Source organism: Taudactylus pleione, unplaced genomic scaffold (genome assembly GCF_031769625.1).
Source record: "Taudactylus pleione unplaced genomic scaffold, aTauple2 ptg000202l, whole genome shotgun sequence".
Taxonomy (NCBI): domain Eukaryota; kingdom Metazoa; phylum Chordata; class Amphibia; order Anura; family Myobatrachidae; genus Taudactylus; species Taudactylus pleione.
The window spans coordinates 5,019,298-5,038,391 of record NW_028284604.1 but is presented as its reverse complement, the minus strand read 5'-3'; the positions used below and the strand labels follow the sequence as shown (position 1 = coordinate 5,038,391).

Genomic DNA, 19,094 nt, shown 5'->3' with positions numbered 1-19,094 from the left:
GACTGTATTGCACCATCTTTAAATGCCACCAAAAGGCTAAACAACCTTGAACAAAAAAATAGCAGCACTATTGCTTTGCATCGTCATAAATTTGAGAAAAAACATCTGTGATACACTACCTTTTCTTCTTAAATGAAAACAAAAAATTTGTACTTGTAGGGGTTCAAATATTACACACACAGGTTTTTTTTAAGTTTGAGACCCTTTAAATGAACACCAGATAATATACTCGCATTTGAGATTTAGTTTGATGTAAACTTGGTTAATACAGAAACAATGGCAATTTGCTGGCCATGGGGTGTTTAGGTAAAATGTGTGTTAATGTACAAGGCTATACAATTCAGAGTGATCACCACAAAAAACACAGAAAAAAAGAATTCACCACAAAAGTGCCTCCTTCATTTTTGTTTAAATATACAGTTAAAAATAAATCTCAATGAATGGACACCACCACATCTCTCCACCACATAGCACATCATCTAGAGATGGGTACAGACTGGTGACCGAATATAGTAAATCAGTGCTAGAACTTGCAGGTGGACAGTTTAATGGAGGGGAGTCCATGTAACCAGGCAGCCACCAAAACTACTGAGCCAATAAGCAAAGCTCTACACCACAAGTAAAAAAGCAAGTAATTATGGCGGCATTTGAAATAATGGATTCCCATGTCAGCTGTGTACATGTGTTGTAAGAGATTTGGGAAAAAAGAAAAAGTTACTAAAACATATATTTAGATGCCAGGGGGTACATGGCCTAAAAGCATTGAGGACCAAAGTGACAAAACAACCTAATCAGACACCTATTTAGGGTTATAGTACCTGCTAGAGATAAGGCAGACATCTGGGGAAAATAAGGGGACAGTACAATGGGGGGGAGGTAAGAATGAGGGACACTAACTTTAAATTCTCCTTCCCCTTTTTTAACAAAAAAATAATCTAATATGCCATTATATAAATACATACTATTGGAGTATTATATAAAAATTAAAAAATAAACACAGGTGTATATAAACAGTTAAATGAGATGAAGAACGCTTGAAGGTAACATGCTTTACTAAAACCTCACCATAGTTTTCCCTTTTTGAATACTAATGTAATGTCCTTGAGAATTATCCAAGGCTGTGACAGTTGTGACAAGACATATTAAGGCTGCTTAAGAAGGCATTTATGAGCTTTGTTCTTCCAGTGCATTATTCATAGAGGCAAATGGGGAATAGAATAGTTTTTCCTTGTTTAAGAATTTTCAGTAAGGTATTAATTGAATTAAAATTACAATGAAACCAAGCCATAATCATGTCTGCTTAATTGCTGTTACAGGAATCCCTAATTGAATGTAACATTAAAAATAAACAAGTAATAAATACATTTCAGCTTAGTTACTTACTGCTTCTCAATTATAGAGAATTCTAGTCATGCTGGAAAAATCTGAGGCAATATAAAATCTCTGAATATTTATATTAATGGTGGTCTTTGAGAACATACATTAAACATTACAATTGTTATTTTAAGCAACTCTGTTCCATAATAAGAGGATACAGCACTACATTGTAGTAGAACAGATGGAAAACAATCCATTATTAAAGCTTGTAGTAATCAATATAACTTTCCAAAACATTAAAGTACAAGATTTACTCATTGTGATTACACAGCTGAATAAATCTATTATGTATTTAAATACTTGTACTCTGTATCCTGATTGGCAACACAATGGATGGACAAGTGTGCCAAAGCTACAGATGTGTCTTCACATATATTTCAGTGGTTCAAAACTGTGCGCCGTGGAACCCTGGGGTGCCTCAGAACACTTGTTGGGGTGCCTCAGGTTGGTGGTCCAGCACCAAATCAAATTATTTATGGTCAATGTAATGTAAATATGTGGACAAACAAAAGCTCAAACCTGTCCACCACCACATAACTGAACCTAAGGATGAAAGGTAAGCACAATTTACTTCAATTTGCTACATTTTTCTCAATAACAAATGTTCGGCTTAGGGGTGCCGTGAAAACAATGCTCATACTCTAAGGCGCCATTATTCAAAAAAGTTTGGGAACCTCCGATATATTTCCTGCAGTCGCGCTTAAAAGCCCCTCTCGTGCGCCAGGTTCCATGAGACTCTTAGCACTGGGAGTCTTCTTTGTGTCTTTTTTTGCCGAAATTGTATTTAAGTTGCCATGTGATGCGACTAGGACACACCAGCAGACTGTGCTATTTAATTTGATAAGCAGCACTTGTATATGTGCGTGACTGTGGTGTATATTTACTAAAGTGTGGGTTTTTAGCAGTGGTGATGTTGCCCATAGCAACCAGATTCTAGCTATTATCTATTAGAAGGCGCTAGATAAATGTTAAGTAGAATCTGATTGGTTGCTATTGGCAACATCTCCACTTCCAAAAATCCTACACCTTAGTAAATAGGAAAAAATATCACCAAAATTGTTCCGCAGGGCGCTCTAACGAATGCTTCTCTCCCAAATATCTCACTCTGATTTTTTTCAATTTTCAACAGCACTCAGAAAAAAAGGAAAAATATTCCATAGTGTGATACAGTTAACATAAAATAACACAAGCTTATATGTGTGAAGATGGGTCCTCTACCAAATGCGATGGTCTACAGCAAAAGTAGACAGACAGTCATGAGTCAGAATAATCTTTACTGTATAGATGTAATCCCCTCTTTACACTCTTCCTTTCAATATGCTCGTTCCATATGCAATCAATGTAATTAAAGAAGAGAAATCTCCATAGTGTAACACTGCATTTAATAACAATTAAAAACACAAATGACAAAATACATAAGATAGAGAAAAGGTGGCCTCTCACCAGACATCCATGTCTACCAATGTCTGGTGAGAGGCCACCTTTTCTCTATATTATGTATTTTGTCATTTGTGTTTTTAATTGTTATTAAATGCAGTGTTACACTATGGAGATTTCTCTTCTTTAATTACATTGATTGCATATGGAACAAGCATATTGAAAGGAAGAGTGTAAAGAGGGGATTACATCTATACAGAAAAGATTATTCTGACTCATGACTGTCTGTCTACTTTTGCTGTAGACCATCGCATTTGGTAGGGGACCCATCTTCACACATATAAGCTTGTGTTATTTTATGTTAACTGTATCACACTATGGAATATTTTTCCTTTTTTTCTGAGTGCTATTGAAAATTGAAAAAAAATCAGAGTGAGATATTTGGGAGAGAAGCATTCGTTAGAGCGCCCTGCAGAACAATTTTTGTGATATTTTTTCATATTGTCATTATTTGTGGGTTAGATAGGTGATACCACTACACCATTAGAACTGTGGGGCTGCTACAGCGCACTTATCCTTGATACACGTTTTGTCTTACTTACCTTAGTAAATATACCCCATAGTCTCTGAATCTGTGTACGCGGTGCTACAATGTAGCGGCCGCAGCTTTTTTCATTCCAAGTTCCGTTGTGCTTCACATACAGTACAAACTCCATTGCACACAGATATATAAGTGTTGCATATCAAATGAAAGAGCAGAGTTTGCTGGTGCGTCCTAGTCGCATAGTATTGCGACTTAGATGCATTATTGGCATATATTATTGCATTAATATATTGAACTTAATACCCACAAATCAATCTCTGCACAATAAATCAGGTTTCTATTGGTTTTCATTACAAACAAATAATGAAAAATTAATGCAAAAGGAGGGTTTTTAAAAACATTTTATAAAGTTTATAATAGAGAGTAGATATTCTAATTTAAGTCCTCTATTAAATATGTGATCGGTTGGGTATGCATTGGCTTCTAATGTACTCCATCTCATGTCACAGGAAAGAAAGCAAAAAGGTCAACGTATAACATAATTAAAAGCTTGCCTCAGATGGGATTCCATTACTCGCTCTAGTCGCTTATAGAAAGGCCGGGAAGTAAAGTACCCACTCCAATAGTGATCATCTCTGTCTGCATAAGTGAAGAAGTCTCCACTCAACGACGGGAAAAATGATTGACTGCTGGATTCGTCAACATCGGTAACCTTTCTCAGAGCCTCAAAATAGTCAGATAGTGTACCAAACTGTGCCTGCAATACAAGCGTTGTATATTGGGATGGAATAAACAGAAGCAAACATGGAATTAGTCTTACCAGTAACTCCCTTTTCATTAATGCTGCAATATTATCAACAGTCAACACTTATATGTACAATTCTAAATAACTCAGCCAACCTAACCAAATACATTTATTAGTGGAATAGTCTTGGAGGATTCTATAAAACAATTTAGGGATGAAAACCGCTCTAATATTTTATATAAATGCTACACACAATTCACAGCCTTTGGTTTGTTAAGCACAGATTCTTACCATTTTAACAGTGTGCCTGGAGACATTCTGGAAAAATAATTTTCATTGTCTATTTCAATGCAAACCCTTTGGGGCGCAAGAAGTTTATGTATTCTGACAGTGCCATCACTATGGGTCTGCTATTTTGTGCTCATCCCCTTGGATGGTTTCACCGAGCAGCAGTGAGAACAGGGAGACTGTAGAGGCTGGCCAGCAGTTCCTAGAAAGCTGGGCAAGCCCTGACATGCCAAAAACATGGGCGTGATACGAGGTGATGCCCTTTAATGGCATACATCATGGGACATGGCTTCGAATGCACGAGGCCTCCCCTTCATGAGCGCCCAAGTAGTCCAGGACTGGGGGTGACAGCAGGTGAGTACTAGGTGACACAACTACATTGCGTCCATAAGAATACTCCTGTATATGGGAAACAGGATCCTAGACTGCACGCACACCCTGAAAATATATAAATATATATACACACACACACACATATACATATATATATATGGAGGTGCCACCTGTTGAGACTGTTAATGCAGACACAAAAAAACTAAATCACAGATACACAACTCCAACTGCTAAAAGTTTTAAATATATATATATATATATATATATATATAAATTACACATACATTTTGCCATAAAATTGTGCAATAAATTGAGGTTTTAGCATAATCATGGCATAGGTTATGGGCCTACCCACCATATCCAGGTAACCTCTGTAGGGTAGGTCCCTAACATACAGGGGTTCAAATCCATGGCGCAGGACATCCCCAAACCAGCTCAGCCGACCCACCCCGGGGTATCGTTAATTGTGCTAATAAATCATATATATATATATATATATATATATATATATATGCATCTGATTTGTTTTTGTGTGTCTGCATAAAAATACTCCTATCTTGACAAATTTGTCCAAAATGTTATGTAGTTTTAGCTATACAAATACCATATCACAGCTACATACAGAATCATTTTTCAAAGGTGTATAATTTGAAGAGAAAAAAAAATCCAGTGTTATTAATGTGCAGGGCCGTAGCTAGGGTAGTGCGGCCGGTGCCATCGCACAGGGCACCACAGGTCAAGGGGCGCTGTTTGGGCCTGTCAAATGTCTGTTTATTATCATTCTCACTTATAGCTTCCTCTTATTTCATCCCCAGCATCTCCTGGCCACCCCTATCTCTTCCCTGGCACTTCCCCATGAGGCCATTCCTCTTCTTTGGTTGCATTATGTCCCTTTGAAAAATGAGGGGGGCACCAATGATCTTTCTGGCACAGGGCACCAAAAAGTCTAGTTACGGCTCTGTTAATGTGACCAGGACTGCACAAGTTTAAAAAAAATAAATAAAAGTAGGTTACATCAGCAGTGTGTACTGGAGGAGGGGAAATAAAGTCAATTAATTTCTAACCAAGCCTCAACACACCTGGGGGTCATTCAGACCCGCTCGCGAGCGGCAGTATGCTCGCAAGCAGGTCGATGTTCCCCACTACGCATGCCCGCGACGGAGGGAGCTCCGTCGTGCGCATGCGCGTGACTCTGGGAGCGACGGGCTTTCCATCGCTCCGGGTCTCGCACCAAAGGGGGCGTGCTGTCGATGTTGATTGACAGCACGCCCCCTTTGGTGGGCGTGCCCGCCAGACGGAGGCCCCACTGATATCACTAGTGATGTCAGTGGGAGTGATTTTGGCTCTGATAAGAGCCAAAATCACTCCAGGGCTTGTGACAGGGAGACCCTACCGCAGGGTCTCCGTTGCAAGTCCGATGGTCGCGAGGGTCAAGACCATCGCGACCTTCTTTTTGGATGCTCGCATATGCTGTGGGTGGTCACCCACAGCTATACGAGCGGCCAGGAGGCCGCTCCATTTTCATGGAGGAGGACCCTGATTCAGAGCGAGCGCTCTGGTCAGAGCGTTCAGCTCTGAATCAGGCCCTGGGTCCTATTAAAATTAAAGGGAAAATTTGTTCTGGGGGAAAACATTTATAAATAATTTGAGGATTTGAAAATGAAATAACAAACGTACCTTAACACGGAGCTCGGAGTGAGAGTTCATGTAATCAAACAGCTTCTGATAGTTCTGGTATTGCTGATCCCACTCAGAGCTGTCACTGTATCGGAAGTCATCGCCCAGTGGGACCAAGAGCACTTTAGTGCGGAAGAGCTTTGACTTCTTTCTGTATTGATCTAAAATCATCCCAGCTCTAGAAGATACAGTGAAAATATAAAATGAAGGTGACCTAAGTAATAGTGCAAGCTGGATATGGTAGAAAAACTATACAGCTTACAAAAAGGGAAGATAAATACTAATACTCTGTTCTTTTGGATTAATTCAATTCACAAGGTACAGGTAAATGCAGAGACAAGGATGCCATCATGCCATAAGGATTATGAGCACCAATAGGGTGTCCATCACTGTCTGCTCTTTGACATTTACAATTTGTTTAAGATGGCCAGGTCTCCGACCACATATCAATGGCCTCGTGCTGTGCCACCCTGGACTATTAGGGTCTGGGTGCCAGTAAGGAATGGGTGGAAACTTTGTTCAACCCAAATTCATGAAGTGTTTTTTATTATTACATTAATAGAAAGAAATGTAATTGAAAACATTATCTTTATCGTTTCCCCTCCTTGGCCCTGACCCATTATAACTCTTGAGGGATGGGGAAGGGTGTGGGTGAGCTATTATCATTGCTACTAGATTAACACCTATGGTTATTCTGCAGCCAACCCAGATAGAAATCAATTACTCAGAGCTGGAAACGGGGTTCAGTCTGAAGTTCGTTTAAATAAAGGCCTAGACCTTTAGAAACCGAGAAAACTCAGTTGTGCTTTCTAGAAGCGTTCCATGTGGTATGGGTCATGCTACCCTAGAATTATTATTACTACATTTTATTTATAGGGCACCACAAGTGGTCCGCAGCGCCATACATGCAGTAAAGGGTACACAGAACATTACATTACAATACAGTAACCAAAATATAAACAGAGCACAATTGGTATGTTAAGCATATCCTGCAGTTGTGCCCTTGCTAATATGGAGCTTTGCACAATTGTTGACATATCAAAGCCTTACAAAAATCAATTTTGCTATAAGCTTATTTAATAGCAGTTCATATAAAACATGAGAAGGGCTTTTCACCTGTGTTCTACGTTGTCGTCATGAATGGCCTCTGGGGGCACTCTCCAAGGGCAGCTGATTCTACCTCCAGGTAGTCGCTTAAAATCAAACTGACAGCAGACCTTTGGGTCAGGACCACATGTATGAGGTATGTCATAGCTATAGAAAGGCATCATATGGCACAGAATGTCGGTGCTACTTCCCAAATCTATAATTAAAAAAAATACTTAACACAATAAGGCCTTAGATCAGTGGTTTCCAAACTGTGCACCGCGGACACTTGCAGTTGTGCCTCAGGTTGGTGGTCCAGCATCAAATCAAATTCTTTATGGTCAATGTAATTTAAATATGTGCACAAAAAAGAAGCACAAACTTGTCCACCACTATATAACTAAATCTAAGGATGGCAAGTAAGCACAATTTAATTCACTCTACTACTCCACTACATTTTTTTCTGTATTTCTCAATAACAAACTTTTGGCTTAGGGGTGCCATGAAAACAATGCTGATGCACTAGGCTGCCGTGATTCAAAAAAGTTTGGGATCCACTGCCTTAGATGAAGTGTGGACTAAGAAAATACTTATTCGCACCAGTGTTTAGTAACAACATGGAACAGCTCAAAAAATATGATAATGGAGAGAGACCCAACCTTACTTTGCATACAACCAGGACAGTAATCGCTTCAGATTATTTGGATCAGCAGAGAACATAATATTTAAAGAAAAGTAATCACAGATAACACAGCTGGCTATTAAGAACAATAAATAAGATGTTGTCTTTACCACAATTCAGTTGGAAAGCCCTTAAATAACCTCAAATGGTTAAGACCCTGTACTTTGGATCTGGAGACTTTGAACTTTTTACTGCTGACTGTTTGAAACTTTTGATTGTTTGGAACCACAAATAATGCCTCCAACATAAATCAATAAAACATTAAAAGCGTATTTAACAGCTTTGTGTACTTTAGAAATCAGCAGTCTGAATAAATGAAGCTGTTTATTGAAGACAACTACAGGATTATGTAGCTAAATATCTCTATTTAAATAGAGTTAAGCATTTGTGTCACTCGCCCATCTGTAGCAAAATATTATATATTTGTTCATCGTAGGGTTTTGTGTTTAAGTGCCCTTTCACTGGATGGAGGAACGGATAGCTCAGACACGCACTGGTCCAATTACAAATGTAATGCAAGGCAATAGTTCAAGCTTACCCAGAACAATTACGTATAATATGGAAAACGATAAACGGAGCCAGCAACAATATAGCAGACACATACTTTTTAAGGTTACTATCATTTATTTTTTTTATATGAGCAAGAATGGAGAAAAAGCAATGTTTTGAGGATATATTCCTTTGTCAAGTCTGAAAAAAATAATTCAAATACAGATGTATGCTTACTATTGCCGCAGTCACGCCAAACAGTCTTTCTTGGCTGACAAGGTCCCGTGCGACACAGATTGCATAGAGTATCTTTTTCGTTCAAGTATGTGTCTTAGTCAAAACTGCTCAACGAGACTGCACTGATTAATTTGATGTGTAACACTTGTACATCTTTACAACTAACTACTGTGCGATTAAGGTACTAGCTGATCTGCGGTGCGAATTAAGACGTAAATTTAAAGAAAAAAAGTTGCTACGCAACACAGCTCGGCACGTTCTTACCAGGCGTTTGGCGATGCATGGCATATTGAGGCTAGGTGTGTGAGAACACATCTGTACGATGGAGAACATGGGGACTATACCTATGTCATGCCATAACAATCATTCTAGTGCAGATATCTTCAATAACGAATATATGATATTCACCACTCAATGCTTTCAGCCACTGCACTGCTTCCGTTTTCATATTGGGCACCAGGTATCCGAATGTCACCTCTACACTAGCACTCATATATAAAGTATAATCTCACTAGATACCAACAACAAATGTCAGGGATATTCATGATATATATATTATCTCTACTATCACATTTCTACAATCTCTGTGAAAATTACAAGACTGTGGAACAGGCAGATTTAACAGAATCCAGTAGATATTGCGTAAAAAGTCAGCAAAGTGAAAATTTACTGAATATTATGCGAGGTATTGCTACAAATTCTTATATCCAAATAATTTAAACCATTAAGGACGATATTTATTAAAACGTCTAAAGAGGCGGAGAAGTTACCCATAGCAGCCAAACAACTTCTAGCTATCATTTTAGAACATGTACTATTTAAAATTTAGCTACAATCTGATTGGCTGCTCTGAAAAACTTCCCCTCTTGTCCTTTCTTTAGAAGTTTAATAGAACAGGAATATCAGGATACCTTTAAAAAAAATACATTACTTGCATTTCTGAATTAATTATTTTGCAATTGTATTTTATCAATGGATTAGCACAATGCATCCTTAAAACTAGGAGTGGAAATTCATCATGTCTAGTTGTTCCTAAACCTGCATTTAGTTATGCTCCGCAAATCCCAGATACTCCTAGGTCGATCCTCGACAGATCGGCAATCATAGATGCCCACTGATTGCTGGTTTTGTTCGCCAAACAGGCATCGATGGTCGGCGATACGTTTGGGAATTTTAACATGCAGAATTTCCCCGATTCCACGACTCGCTGGTCCAAATAATTTTTTGGTCATGATAGGCAAATCAGGGAAATCCAACATTTTGAATTTAAATGATAGCCCAGGGTCAGAGAATCAGGGAACTGCGACAATCAGTCACAGATGTATGGACCTCTAAAGTGGATATAAAAAGGGTGTTAGCTGATGACACAAGAGAACCATGGACTGCTCATCAGTGCTGCACAAAACACAGTATTTTTTGCAAAAAGATATTGCCATCATACCAGCTGTAACGGCTTAATAATATTAAATAGCCTCACTTACCCCAGTTTTGTCTCCAAAAAAATTCTAATGTCTTCTTAGCTGCAAAGTGCTTCTTTACCGAATAATGAATTCGTTGTATGAGCATGTTAGACAGCCCGGAGCGCTTTAAAAGATAAGCCATGGTTGGAGAATGGCCAAATGGGTCAACAGCCCAACCAGATTTTGGTTTGACACCTGTTTAAAATAAAAATAAAAATGTGTAGTTTATAAACATTTTTGCAGAGTTATGTGTAACTCATTTTTATGTTAGATAGCATATCGTTAATGGCCCTGGAGAAAGATATTTAGTTGCAATTCAAAGTCAAGACACTAAATAAAACATACATACAACCAATGTGAGAAAATAACTTAAAGCATCTGCACATTTTTAGGAAAATATTGCATTTAGAGTACATGTGGGATTGGAGGACTTGTGGGGGCATATTGTGGAAAGTTGGATTTTAAGCTTGCGAGCAGGGTCTTCCCACCTGTATTGTTCTGTTTTGTTCTATTACTGTTGCTTCCAATTGTAAAGCGCAATGGAATATGCTGCGCTATATAAGAAACTGTTAATAAGTAAGAGTCCTGAATAGCATTTGAGTCATTGAGGAGGTGATGGGATGCAGAGGTTTTTTTATGGCCATTTTTTCGTGACTGAAAAATTAAGAATACACATACCGTTCAGTCCTTGAAAATATATCAGATTGCCCATGACTGCACAGCATAGACACAAATTGGTTTATGTGGTTTCTTTGAGATATGTCTGCACAAATTCAATAATAAAACTTGAAAAACAAAACTGCACATTTTAAATGTGGAGTGGTGCATGTGCATCTGCACATCAGTCAGCAAATCATTATGTGTTATTATACTAGGTTTATGGACAGTACCACTGCCTAAATGCCATTTTATGTTGATATGTTTTGTGTATATTTAAAACAAATATATCGGGGAAACAATTAAAAATCTAAAAAAAAAAATTTTATTTTAACTTAAAAAGTGCTGATTGCTTGTTTCATTTTAGAATATTTGCTATTCTCGTGTATTATGGATAAGGGCAACTATTTCCTAAATCACTGGATGGGTATAATGGTAGATAGAACAACTGACGATTTGTAGTCACTTTCTATAACTGAAGGTTTGCCTAGCTATGATTAAGCCAATAATAACAGTGTAGTACAAAAAAAAAAAATGTAGCCTACAATAAAAAAAAATTCTCTAGGATAAGTGGAGATGACACTGGGACCCCATAAAATGTCTCAGTGCCATTAGAAGTGCATTTAATCACTACTATTGGTTTTAGAACTTGTACATGTGGTAAATCCAGGAAAAATTATAGCGGCTATTGCGACCAATTTTTAATTATTATGGTTTTTTCGCACTCCCGATTCCCACGCCATATAATTGAAAAAATTGGTTGTGGTAATTGTTCCTGCAAAAACCTGTGGGAGGGTTTTTTTTTGTTTTTTTTAAAGGGGGGGGGGGGGGGGGGAGCAGCCCTAAAAAATGTTAAATAAATATTGGGAAACAGTAAAGATGTTTATTACTGTCCTAAAGAGATTGATTTGTGCACTTAAAAAAAAAAAAAGTAGAAAAATTATAAAAAGCAAACTTTTTTTTACATGCAAACAAATAAAATGATAAAGCGCCAAAAAAAAAAAAAAAAAGGGAAGGGTGGTATGGGAGAAATTCGAGGCCGATTTAGATTGTAAAAATCATTTATTTCCATTAAAATAAATATTTTAATTACATTCGGGGTGGATGAAAAAAAAAAAAGTCTAATGATGACATGTAATTATTGGCCCATTTAAGCTAATACCCCTTTCAGACATACAACCCGGGAAATTTCCTACTTGGAACCAGGAATTTCTCCTGCGCAAATTCCCAGGTATTTGGTCAAGACCCCCCTTTCACACTACAGCGTCTTCCCAGGAAATTCCCAGGTAGACCACTTTCAGACATAAGCCAGGTTTTTTAGTTTTAAATATTACCTGCCTCTCCTCTGCTCTTCCTAGCCTATCCCCTCTACGCTTGCCGCTGATGATGATGTCATCATCATGCAGCAGGCAGCCGTCCAATCAAAATGCAGCCATTATTAAAATAGGAATTTATTTCATTACCTATCTGCCTTGGTGGTCCAGCGGAAGTGCGGGCGGCACGCTGTGGCTGCGAACAAGCGACGGTCTCCAGCGCTGGTGTGTGTCCCCGGCGTCTGACTGGGGTTCTCGGTGCCTGAGGACCCGGCCATGGTCGCTTACTCGGTTGTCAGCGCCACAGCCACCAGCACAGGGGGTGGTGAGCAGCAGCGCAGAGCATCCTATAGGACGCTTTGCCCTGCCAACTCATTGTAATGAGCAGCAGCGCTGAGCGTCCTATAGGACGCTCTGCGCTGCCAATGTAAAAGCTGCTTGGTGCAGCCCGGGAGTAGTAAATTCACGGGTAGGACAATTCAAACATAAGAAGGGTCATTTCCCGGGAAATTCCCTGGTCGATTGAAGGGGCGGCTACCCGGGAAGGTGCTCCCGGGTAGGTGCCTTTCAGACATACGCGGCAACCCGGGAATTTGGCTGAGGCAGGCCAAATACCCAGGATTCTCGACACGTCTGAGTTGACAACTTCCAATTACCTAGTCACTGGAGAGAGGGGTGGGTATCCATGGGGTACTGAAACAAGTCCTTACATTTTTACCTTAAAATAAGGATTTGCCCTGACTTGGACCTACTCTGAAGCTTTGAGAAAAAAATCGGTGTTAATTTCTATAGATATTAGCGAGACTCAATTTCTCTTGTCAAATTGAATGAAAAAAAACCTTGTGGCTGCGGAAAAAATCCAGCGTCGTGGGAAGTTTTGCGATTGAATATGCCTCTAAGCATGCAGTGGAGTATAATGCCTCTGAACTTAACCATTCTCCCGCAAATCATCTCCTTTTTGAAAAGCTCTCAAGGGAATAAAGTATGGTTACCAAACGATCGCCCCATAATTTCTGTGTCACATGACTGTGGTTGCTACAGCAGTCAAATAAAACTGTCCAAATTCCACAGAATGTACATTAATGGCAGTCTTAAGAAATAAACCAAGGAAAATAATTGTAATCACCAATTGCTCTGTATATCACACTTTATATTTTTCATGAGGTTGCTGCTTTAACAAATATATCCTTCAACTGTATGTGATAATTTAAAGTAGCCGCGTATGGTGTAATGAAATTGTTTTGTATGACCACTAAACGGCTAGGTCTGTAATCAAGTTGGACATACAGGCATCTTAACCAAGCAACTGTATCACACTATGAATCTTGCTGCAAATCCTTCCCATTATTTCTGTAACTGCCAATAGAGGTCCTTTGGTATCCGGTCATTATCAAGAGACGCATATAGGTCAACATGTCGACACATTCACAATGTTGCCATTTTACATGTTGATATGAAAATGTCAACATATGGTTCTCTTATTGATTTAGCTTTAGGGTTAGGCAAAAATAAAATATAAATCGCATGGATATGCTAAATGTCAACATGTTGACATTTTAACCATGTGTACATATTGTCGACATTCAGACTGTCAACATTTAGAACCTGACGACCTTCTGAATATCAACAAGTCATACCACACCCAAATACTTTATTTTACCCAAATTTCCACTATGACAGATCAGTTCTGATTAGAACTGGATTAGACTGTAAAGTAGGGATGTGCAGGCTCGGATAGGTTCGAGTTTGCACGTGGAGTTCGGATTTTTCCCTCCAAAAAAACGGAACTCAGAAAGAGGCAAAACGTCATCTTACATGGACGAACATCATCATTCCTGGTCTTTTGTCCAGGAATGATGATGTTCGTCCATGTAAGATGACGTTTTGCCTCGTTCTGAGTTCCGTTTTTTTGGAGGGAAAAATCTGAACTCCACGTGCAAACTCGAACCTATCCGAGCCTGCACATCCCTACTGTAAAGCAAACAAATAAATTGATGGCAGATTTTATAATTCAGCATTTCTTAGTGTTTTTTTTTTTACTTCAAAATGTAAAACTGCACACTGTGTTTTGCCTTGAATATCAGTGGCGTATTAAATTTCGGGGGTTAAAACCGCCAAGAAGCAGCATAAATATCCCTGTCAGTATTTTGGACAAAAATCCAAAGTTGAATGACAATCACTGACTACATATGAAGGAGTGTAAGAAATCAGCTGTTTTAAAAAAAAAAAGTAAATATAGGCTTTAGTCTCTAAGAGGAGATCATAAATACATATTAATATTTTCTCTAATTGGGATTTCATTAAAATTGTTATAAAGAGTACATTCAAATTACCTTACCCAGGTTTTTCTCCAGCCATTGATGTCCTTCTATTAACTGATCAATCAAAGAAAAATAGTGAGCGGAAGCTTCATCCGGCATAACCCATCCACCTGTAACAATTTCAAACTGTTTCAACTCGATTAACCTGTTAATTACATAAAGGCATCATTAGCATCAAATAGAACATGCGAAACAGAAGCAGATTTACCTGCAGTACAGCTACATGGTCTTACACGATTAGCAAAGTTATCCCGAGCATTGAATAAAAGTATTTAGCATGTTTTATGAATCTGATATATGACCCACAAATACCATAACAAACATATCAATATTTCACTTTTTAACCCAAATTTGCTTTAAAAAAAAAAAAAAGGAAAACCAGAAATTAATTTTAAAATGGATTCATACCCCATGTAATAGCAAATTAAAATTTATACAAGTGTAAAACAGTAACTGTAAAGTCACACAATGGGCTCAATCCTATTAGCTGCGGGTTCCCTTGCGGCGCAAGTGCAACTGTATGCCGCACTTATAAAGGTACCTCCAAACTCGCAGACTTCTCTTCGCAGCCCCACGTACAAAAATCTGCGGTGTGAGGTTGGTCCACGAGGCGGGAGCTTTGCTGTGCTGTTGACAGCATTTCTACACCGTTGCAACGTCAACTCGTCCCCTTCACGGCTATTAGGATTGAGCCCAATACGTCAAAATTGGGTTGAGGAATTAGTGGATCAACTGTCTATTGTAAATATAAATACAGCTGTACACTACCTCCCAAGAACTTGTTCAAAATGAATATGAAAGAATATTGCAAACAATTTAGAGCTCTGGTTGTAGAGAGGCACACATTTGGGAAAGGGAAGAGAACCACTGCTTTGCATGTAATACCATCGCTCCACCATAAGGTCTAGTGATGCTAGCATATTATGGTCATGCTTTTTAGTGGCGACTGGCTTCTAGGGATAGATGGAAAGATGAATGGCGCACATTGTACAGATCAAGCAAAAGACAAAAAAAGGATCAGTCTTGGACGGAAGTTAACCTTATAGTAGGACAAATAATCCAAATTAGTGACCCAGTAAGTGTGCGATGAAAATTAGTGATAAAACCTCAAACATGCTGCACATTCCAGCTCCCATCTTCTCTAACCTAGGTTAAAGGATTTTGCTCCTAGCTGTAAGAGCTGCCAGGTGTTGTCCAGAATGATTAATGGGGTGGGGGTTTACACCAAGAGTTGTATCCAATTAGCCCCGAACATTGTTCAGGCGCTAAATGATCACCGCGATCGGCGAAAAAATGGTGATTTTTCACAGATTATCCACGATTTTTGCTGATGTTTTTTTCCACCCTATCCTATTATTTTGGCCGAAATAATAGGATAGTTCTCCTGAAAACACATAGGAGCCGTGACAAGCTCGCGGACCTATGTGTTTTCGCCTTTTTTTTAGTGAAAAATACAGCACTTATCGTGGAAAAATTTTCGGCACACATCAGGTAACACACCGATAATTGCCAGCGTTGAGCCGAATTCGTGGCTAATTGAATAGCCCCGGGCGAGGTAATTAGCCGTGGTAATATACCCCCCCAAGACAGAAATATCTTAATAATTGTGCTACTTTAGCAAAAAAAATCACACTTTCTAGGGTGGGCGTGGGGGGATTTCTGAAATTAATGTACAATTGACAAATATAAAATTCCATTTTCAAGTTCAATTCCAGACTGTGGGTGCCTTAATTGTGAAAAAGGGCTGGGGAGGACTGACTTTTATGCACACTGTTTCAGCAAACTCAAAGTAGAGCACACACAAAGAGAAAAAATACCCTGGGTGCAAAAGCAAATAAATTGTCTAAGCAGTTGTTGCTAAGAGGGATTGCCGACCCTCAAAGCAAAAACCCAATGTGTGAAAAATAACGGTGCTATAATAGGCAAAAACCAATAAAAGTTTGAGCTTATGATCTAAACAGTTTTATTACTTCACTTGAAGTAGAGCTCCATGTTGAGGGCTGAACCAATATTTAAAAGACTGCAGCCTACCAGCAAACAAGGACCTGATGAGATCACTGAATTATGAGGAACTAAGTTCCGGTGAGCATCATCAAGGCACATTGCTGTCTCACAGCACTGGGAAAAAGGTTGGTTCCAGAAAGAGCTCTATAAAATGTCATTATTAACAATAGCAGCTCCTAATGATTAATATTTGTTAATTCCACAAATAATTCTCTCCACCCTGTGTAGGCGACGAGCAGACTTTCAAAAGAGCTAAGCAAACATTGCAATATGAATTCTAATATAAATATATACCTACACATGCATACACACAAAACAACAGTATGTACTAGTTCTGCAAAGCAAATATTTATTTTAAACAAATCTCATCTCATGCAAGTTTTATTTACAAGGTCTTCCTTCAGCCATCTAAAATGTTGCTGCATAAAAATATTTGTTAGTGCAAACATTTAAAAAAGATAAAATAAATAAACAAATAGTATATAAATAAACAGTCTCCATGGCTTACACAAATCACACAGATCTTGTGATCATGATGTTTAGCTTATTACAAATAAATGCTTACCATCATTTTGGAAAATAACCAAGTGAATATTTGATTTTCATTATTCGATCACACAGCTTTTGAAATCATTAACTTATTGGCAGAAAAAAAAACTATTTTGGCCAATCTATTATTCACAATAAGAAATGCAGAAAATCTGGGACACTCAGATGAATAACTAGCAGTTATATTGTTCCTTGTTTTCAGTAGTAACTGGTTATAGAAATTACAACTTACAGTATGAACCTTGTGAAATTGTACTTTGTTCATCACGCAGCTTGTACAGTTATGGTAGACTTACCTTTGTTAACTCTTTCTTCGAGGTCCATAGGGATACCATGGGTGTAGGTGGTTCGAGCTAACTGGGTACCAAACAGTTAAAGCTTTACCTCCCTGGATACACCGGTCCTCCTCCACATATACCCTGCCCCCAGTCAAAGGCAGATCAGTTTTGTGAACAAGCCCAAGGCAGGAGCAGGAAAGAGGAGAAGAAAGAACAGCACACACTCTCACAGAAGATGAGGGACTCTGTGATCAAGAGAAAAATACCCAATGGAACCAGGTTTGTCAGGGTGGGTGCCCTATGGACCTCAAAGAAAAAGTTAACAAAAAGGTAAGTCTACCATAACTCTTATTTTCTTCTTCAGGATCCATAGGGATATCATGGGGATGTCCTAAAGCAGATTCTCCTGAGCAGAAAGGAGAATCCATCGCCCAAAGGAAACATCCTGAGAGGCAAAAGGTGTCAAAGGCATAGAACCTGAGGAAGGTGTGGACAGAAGACCACGTGGCCACCCTCCACAATTGTTCAGCAGAACAGACACGGCGAACCGCCCATGAAGGTCCCACAGATAGTAGAATGTGCTGTAACCATGTTTGGAACAGGAAGATCAGCTTGCGTGTAAGCCTGCGAAAAATTGTCATGCAGAGCCATCGGGCCAGAGTCTGATTGCTAGCTGGCCAACCCAGTCCGTCACTGTGACGGAACACTGGCACTGTACAGACTTGAGGCTACATGAAAGCCTACTGCAGCTTTAGGCATAAGTTTGAGCACGTCTGTTCAAATTACCTGTTTTACTGAATCTCTAAGTCGACAAAACCGCTGCAGGTATTTGGCAAGAAAGTTTCCAATCACGTTGTAGCCTTTCATAACATTTTCCAGCTCAGAATAGTCTGAGGTCTCCTTACAAGAGATTTTTAAGAAACACAGTTTGGAGACTTTGAAAGCCATTCCAAAACCTGTAAGTAACTAATGGTTTACTTTGTGCTATGTTTTGGATTATTGCCTTGCTGTCCAACCACTTTTCAGCTTCAACTTCTTCATTGACTTTGGGATATTACTGTGCTTCATAACCCGTGCTTCACCATTGAGAAGGTGCTTTTCTTCAGAATGATTCACCTATTTTTCTGCAAATGTATCTTTTGTGGCCCCCAAAAAAACAAAATCATTATCCTTTCATCAGTAAACAGCACTCTGTTTCTAAAAGTTTCTGGCTTCTCAAAGTATTGTTCTCCATACTTTAGACCAGGCCTATGGAACCGGAAATAGCCCTGATAATTTCAGAATAGCTCTTTATTTAGCCCCGTCGTTGGTTGCACATTTGATTTGCATTCTTTTCCCTTTTTTAGTTTTGTGCATTAGGTCTTGTCCCTGAAGTGGAGAGAGGAGCAGACATGCAAATAAGGAGTTTATGAAGGTGGGAGTGGTCACAAAACCAATAAAACCATATAAAGTCATGGAGAACAAAATACAGAAAGGGAGGGGAACTTTAAAATCTATATTATCCGGAGTTTTGTTGCCCAGTACATCTATTGTGTAGTAAGACTGGAATGCCCGGCCCGCAAAATCTCTCCAACGTCTCCAAGTGTCCCACTAAAAGTAATAGTGGAAAACCCCGTTTAGCCTTTCAGGGTTAGGATTAGACACTAAGGGGGGAGGGATTAGGCACCAGGGAGGGTT

General features: G+C 38.9%; 1 protein-coding gene across 1 annotated transcript in view; it reads right to left on the bottom strand.

Moving 5' to 3' along the window:
• Window positions 1–19,094, bottom strand: part of MAN2A1 (mannosidase alpha class 2A member 1) — a 123,546-nt gene that overhangs the window by 53,476 nt on the left and 50,976 nt on the right. The window contains exons 5-9 of the mRNA XM_088477671.1: window positions 14,604–14,731; window positions 10,317–10,490; window positions 7,458–7,644; window positions 6,342–6,519; window positions 3,853–4,055 (exon numbers count right to left, since the gene is read on the bottom strand). Of these exons, the coding sequence (XP_088333797.1) occupies window positions 3,853–4,055; window positions 6,342–6,519; window positions 7,458–7,644; window positions 10,317–10,490; window positions 14,604–14,731 (870 nt within the window). The remainder of the gene's footprint in view (window positions 1–3,852; window positions 4,056–6,341; window positions 6,520–7,457; window positions 7,645–10,316; window positions 10,491–14,603; window positions 14,732–19,094) is intronic.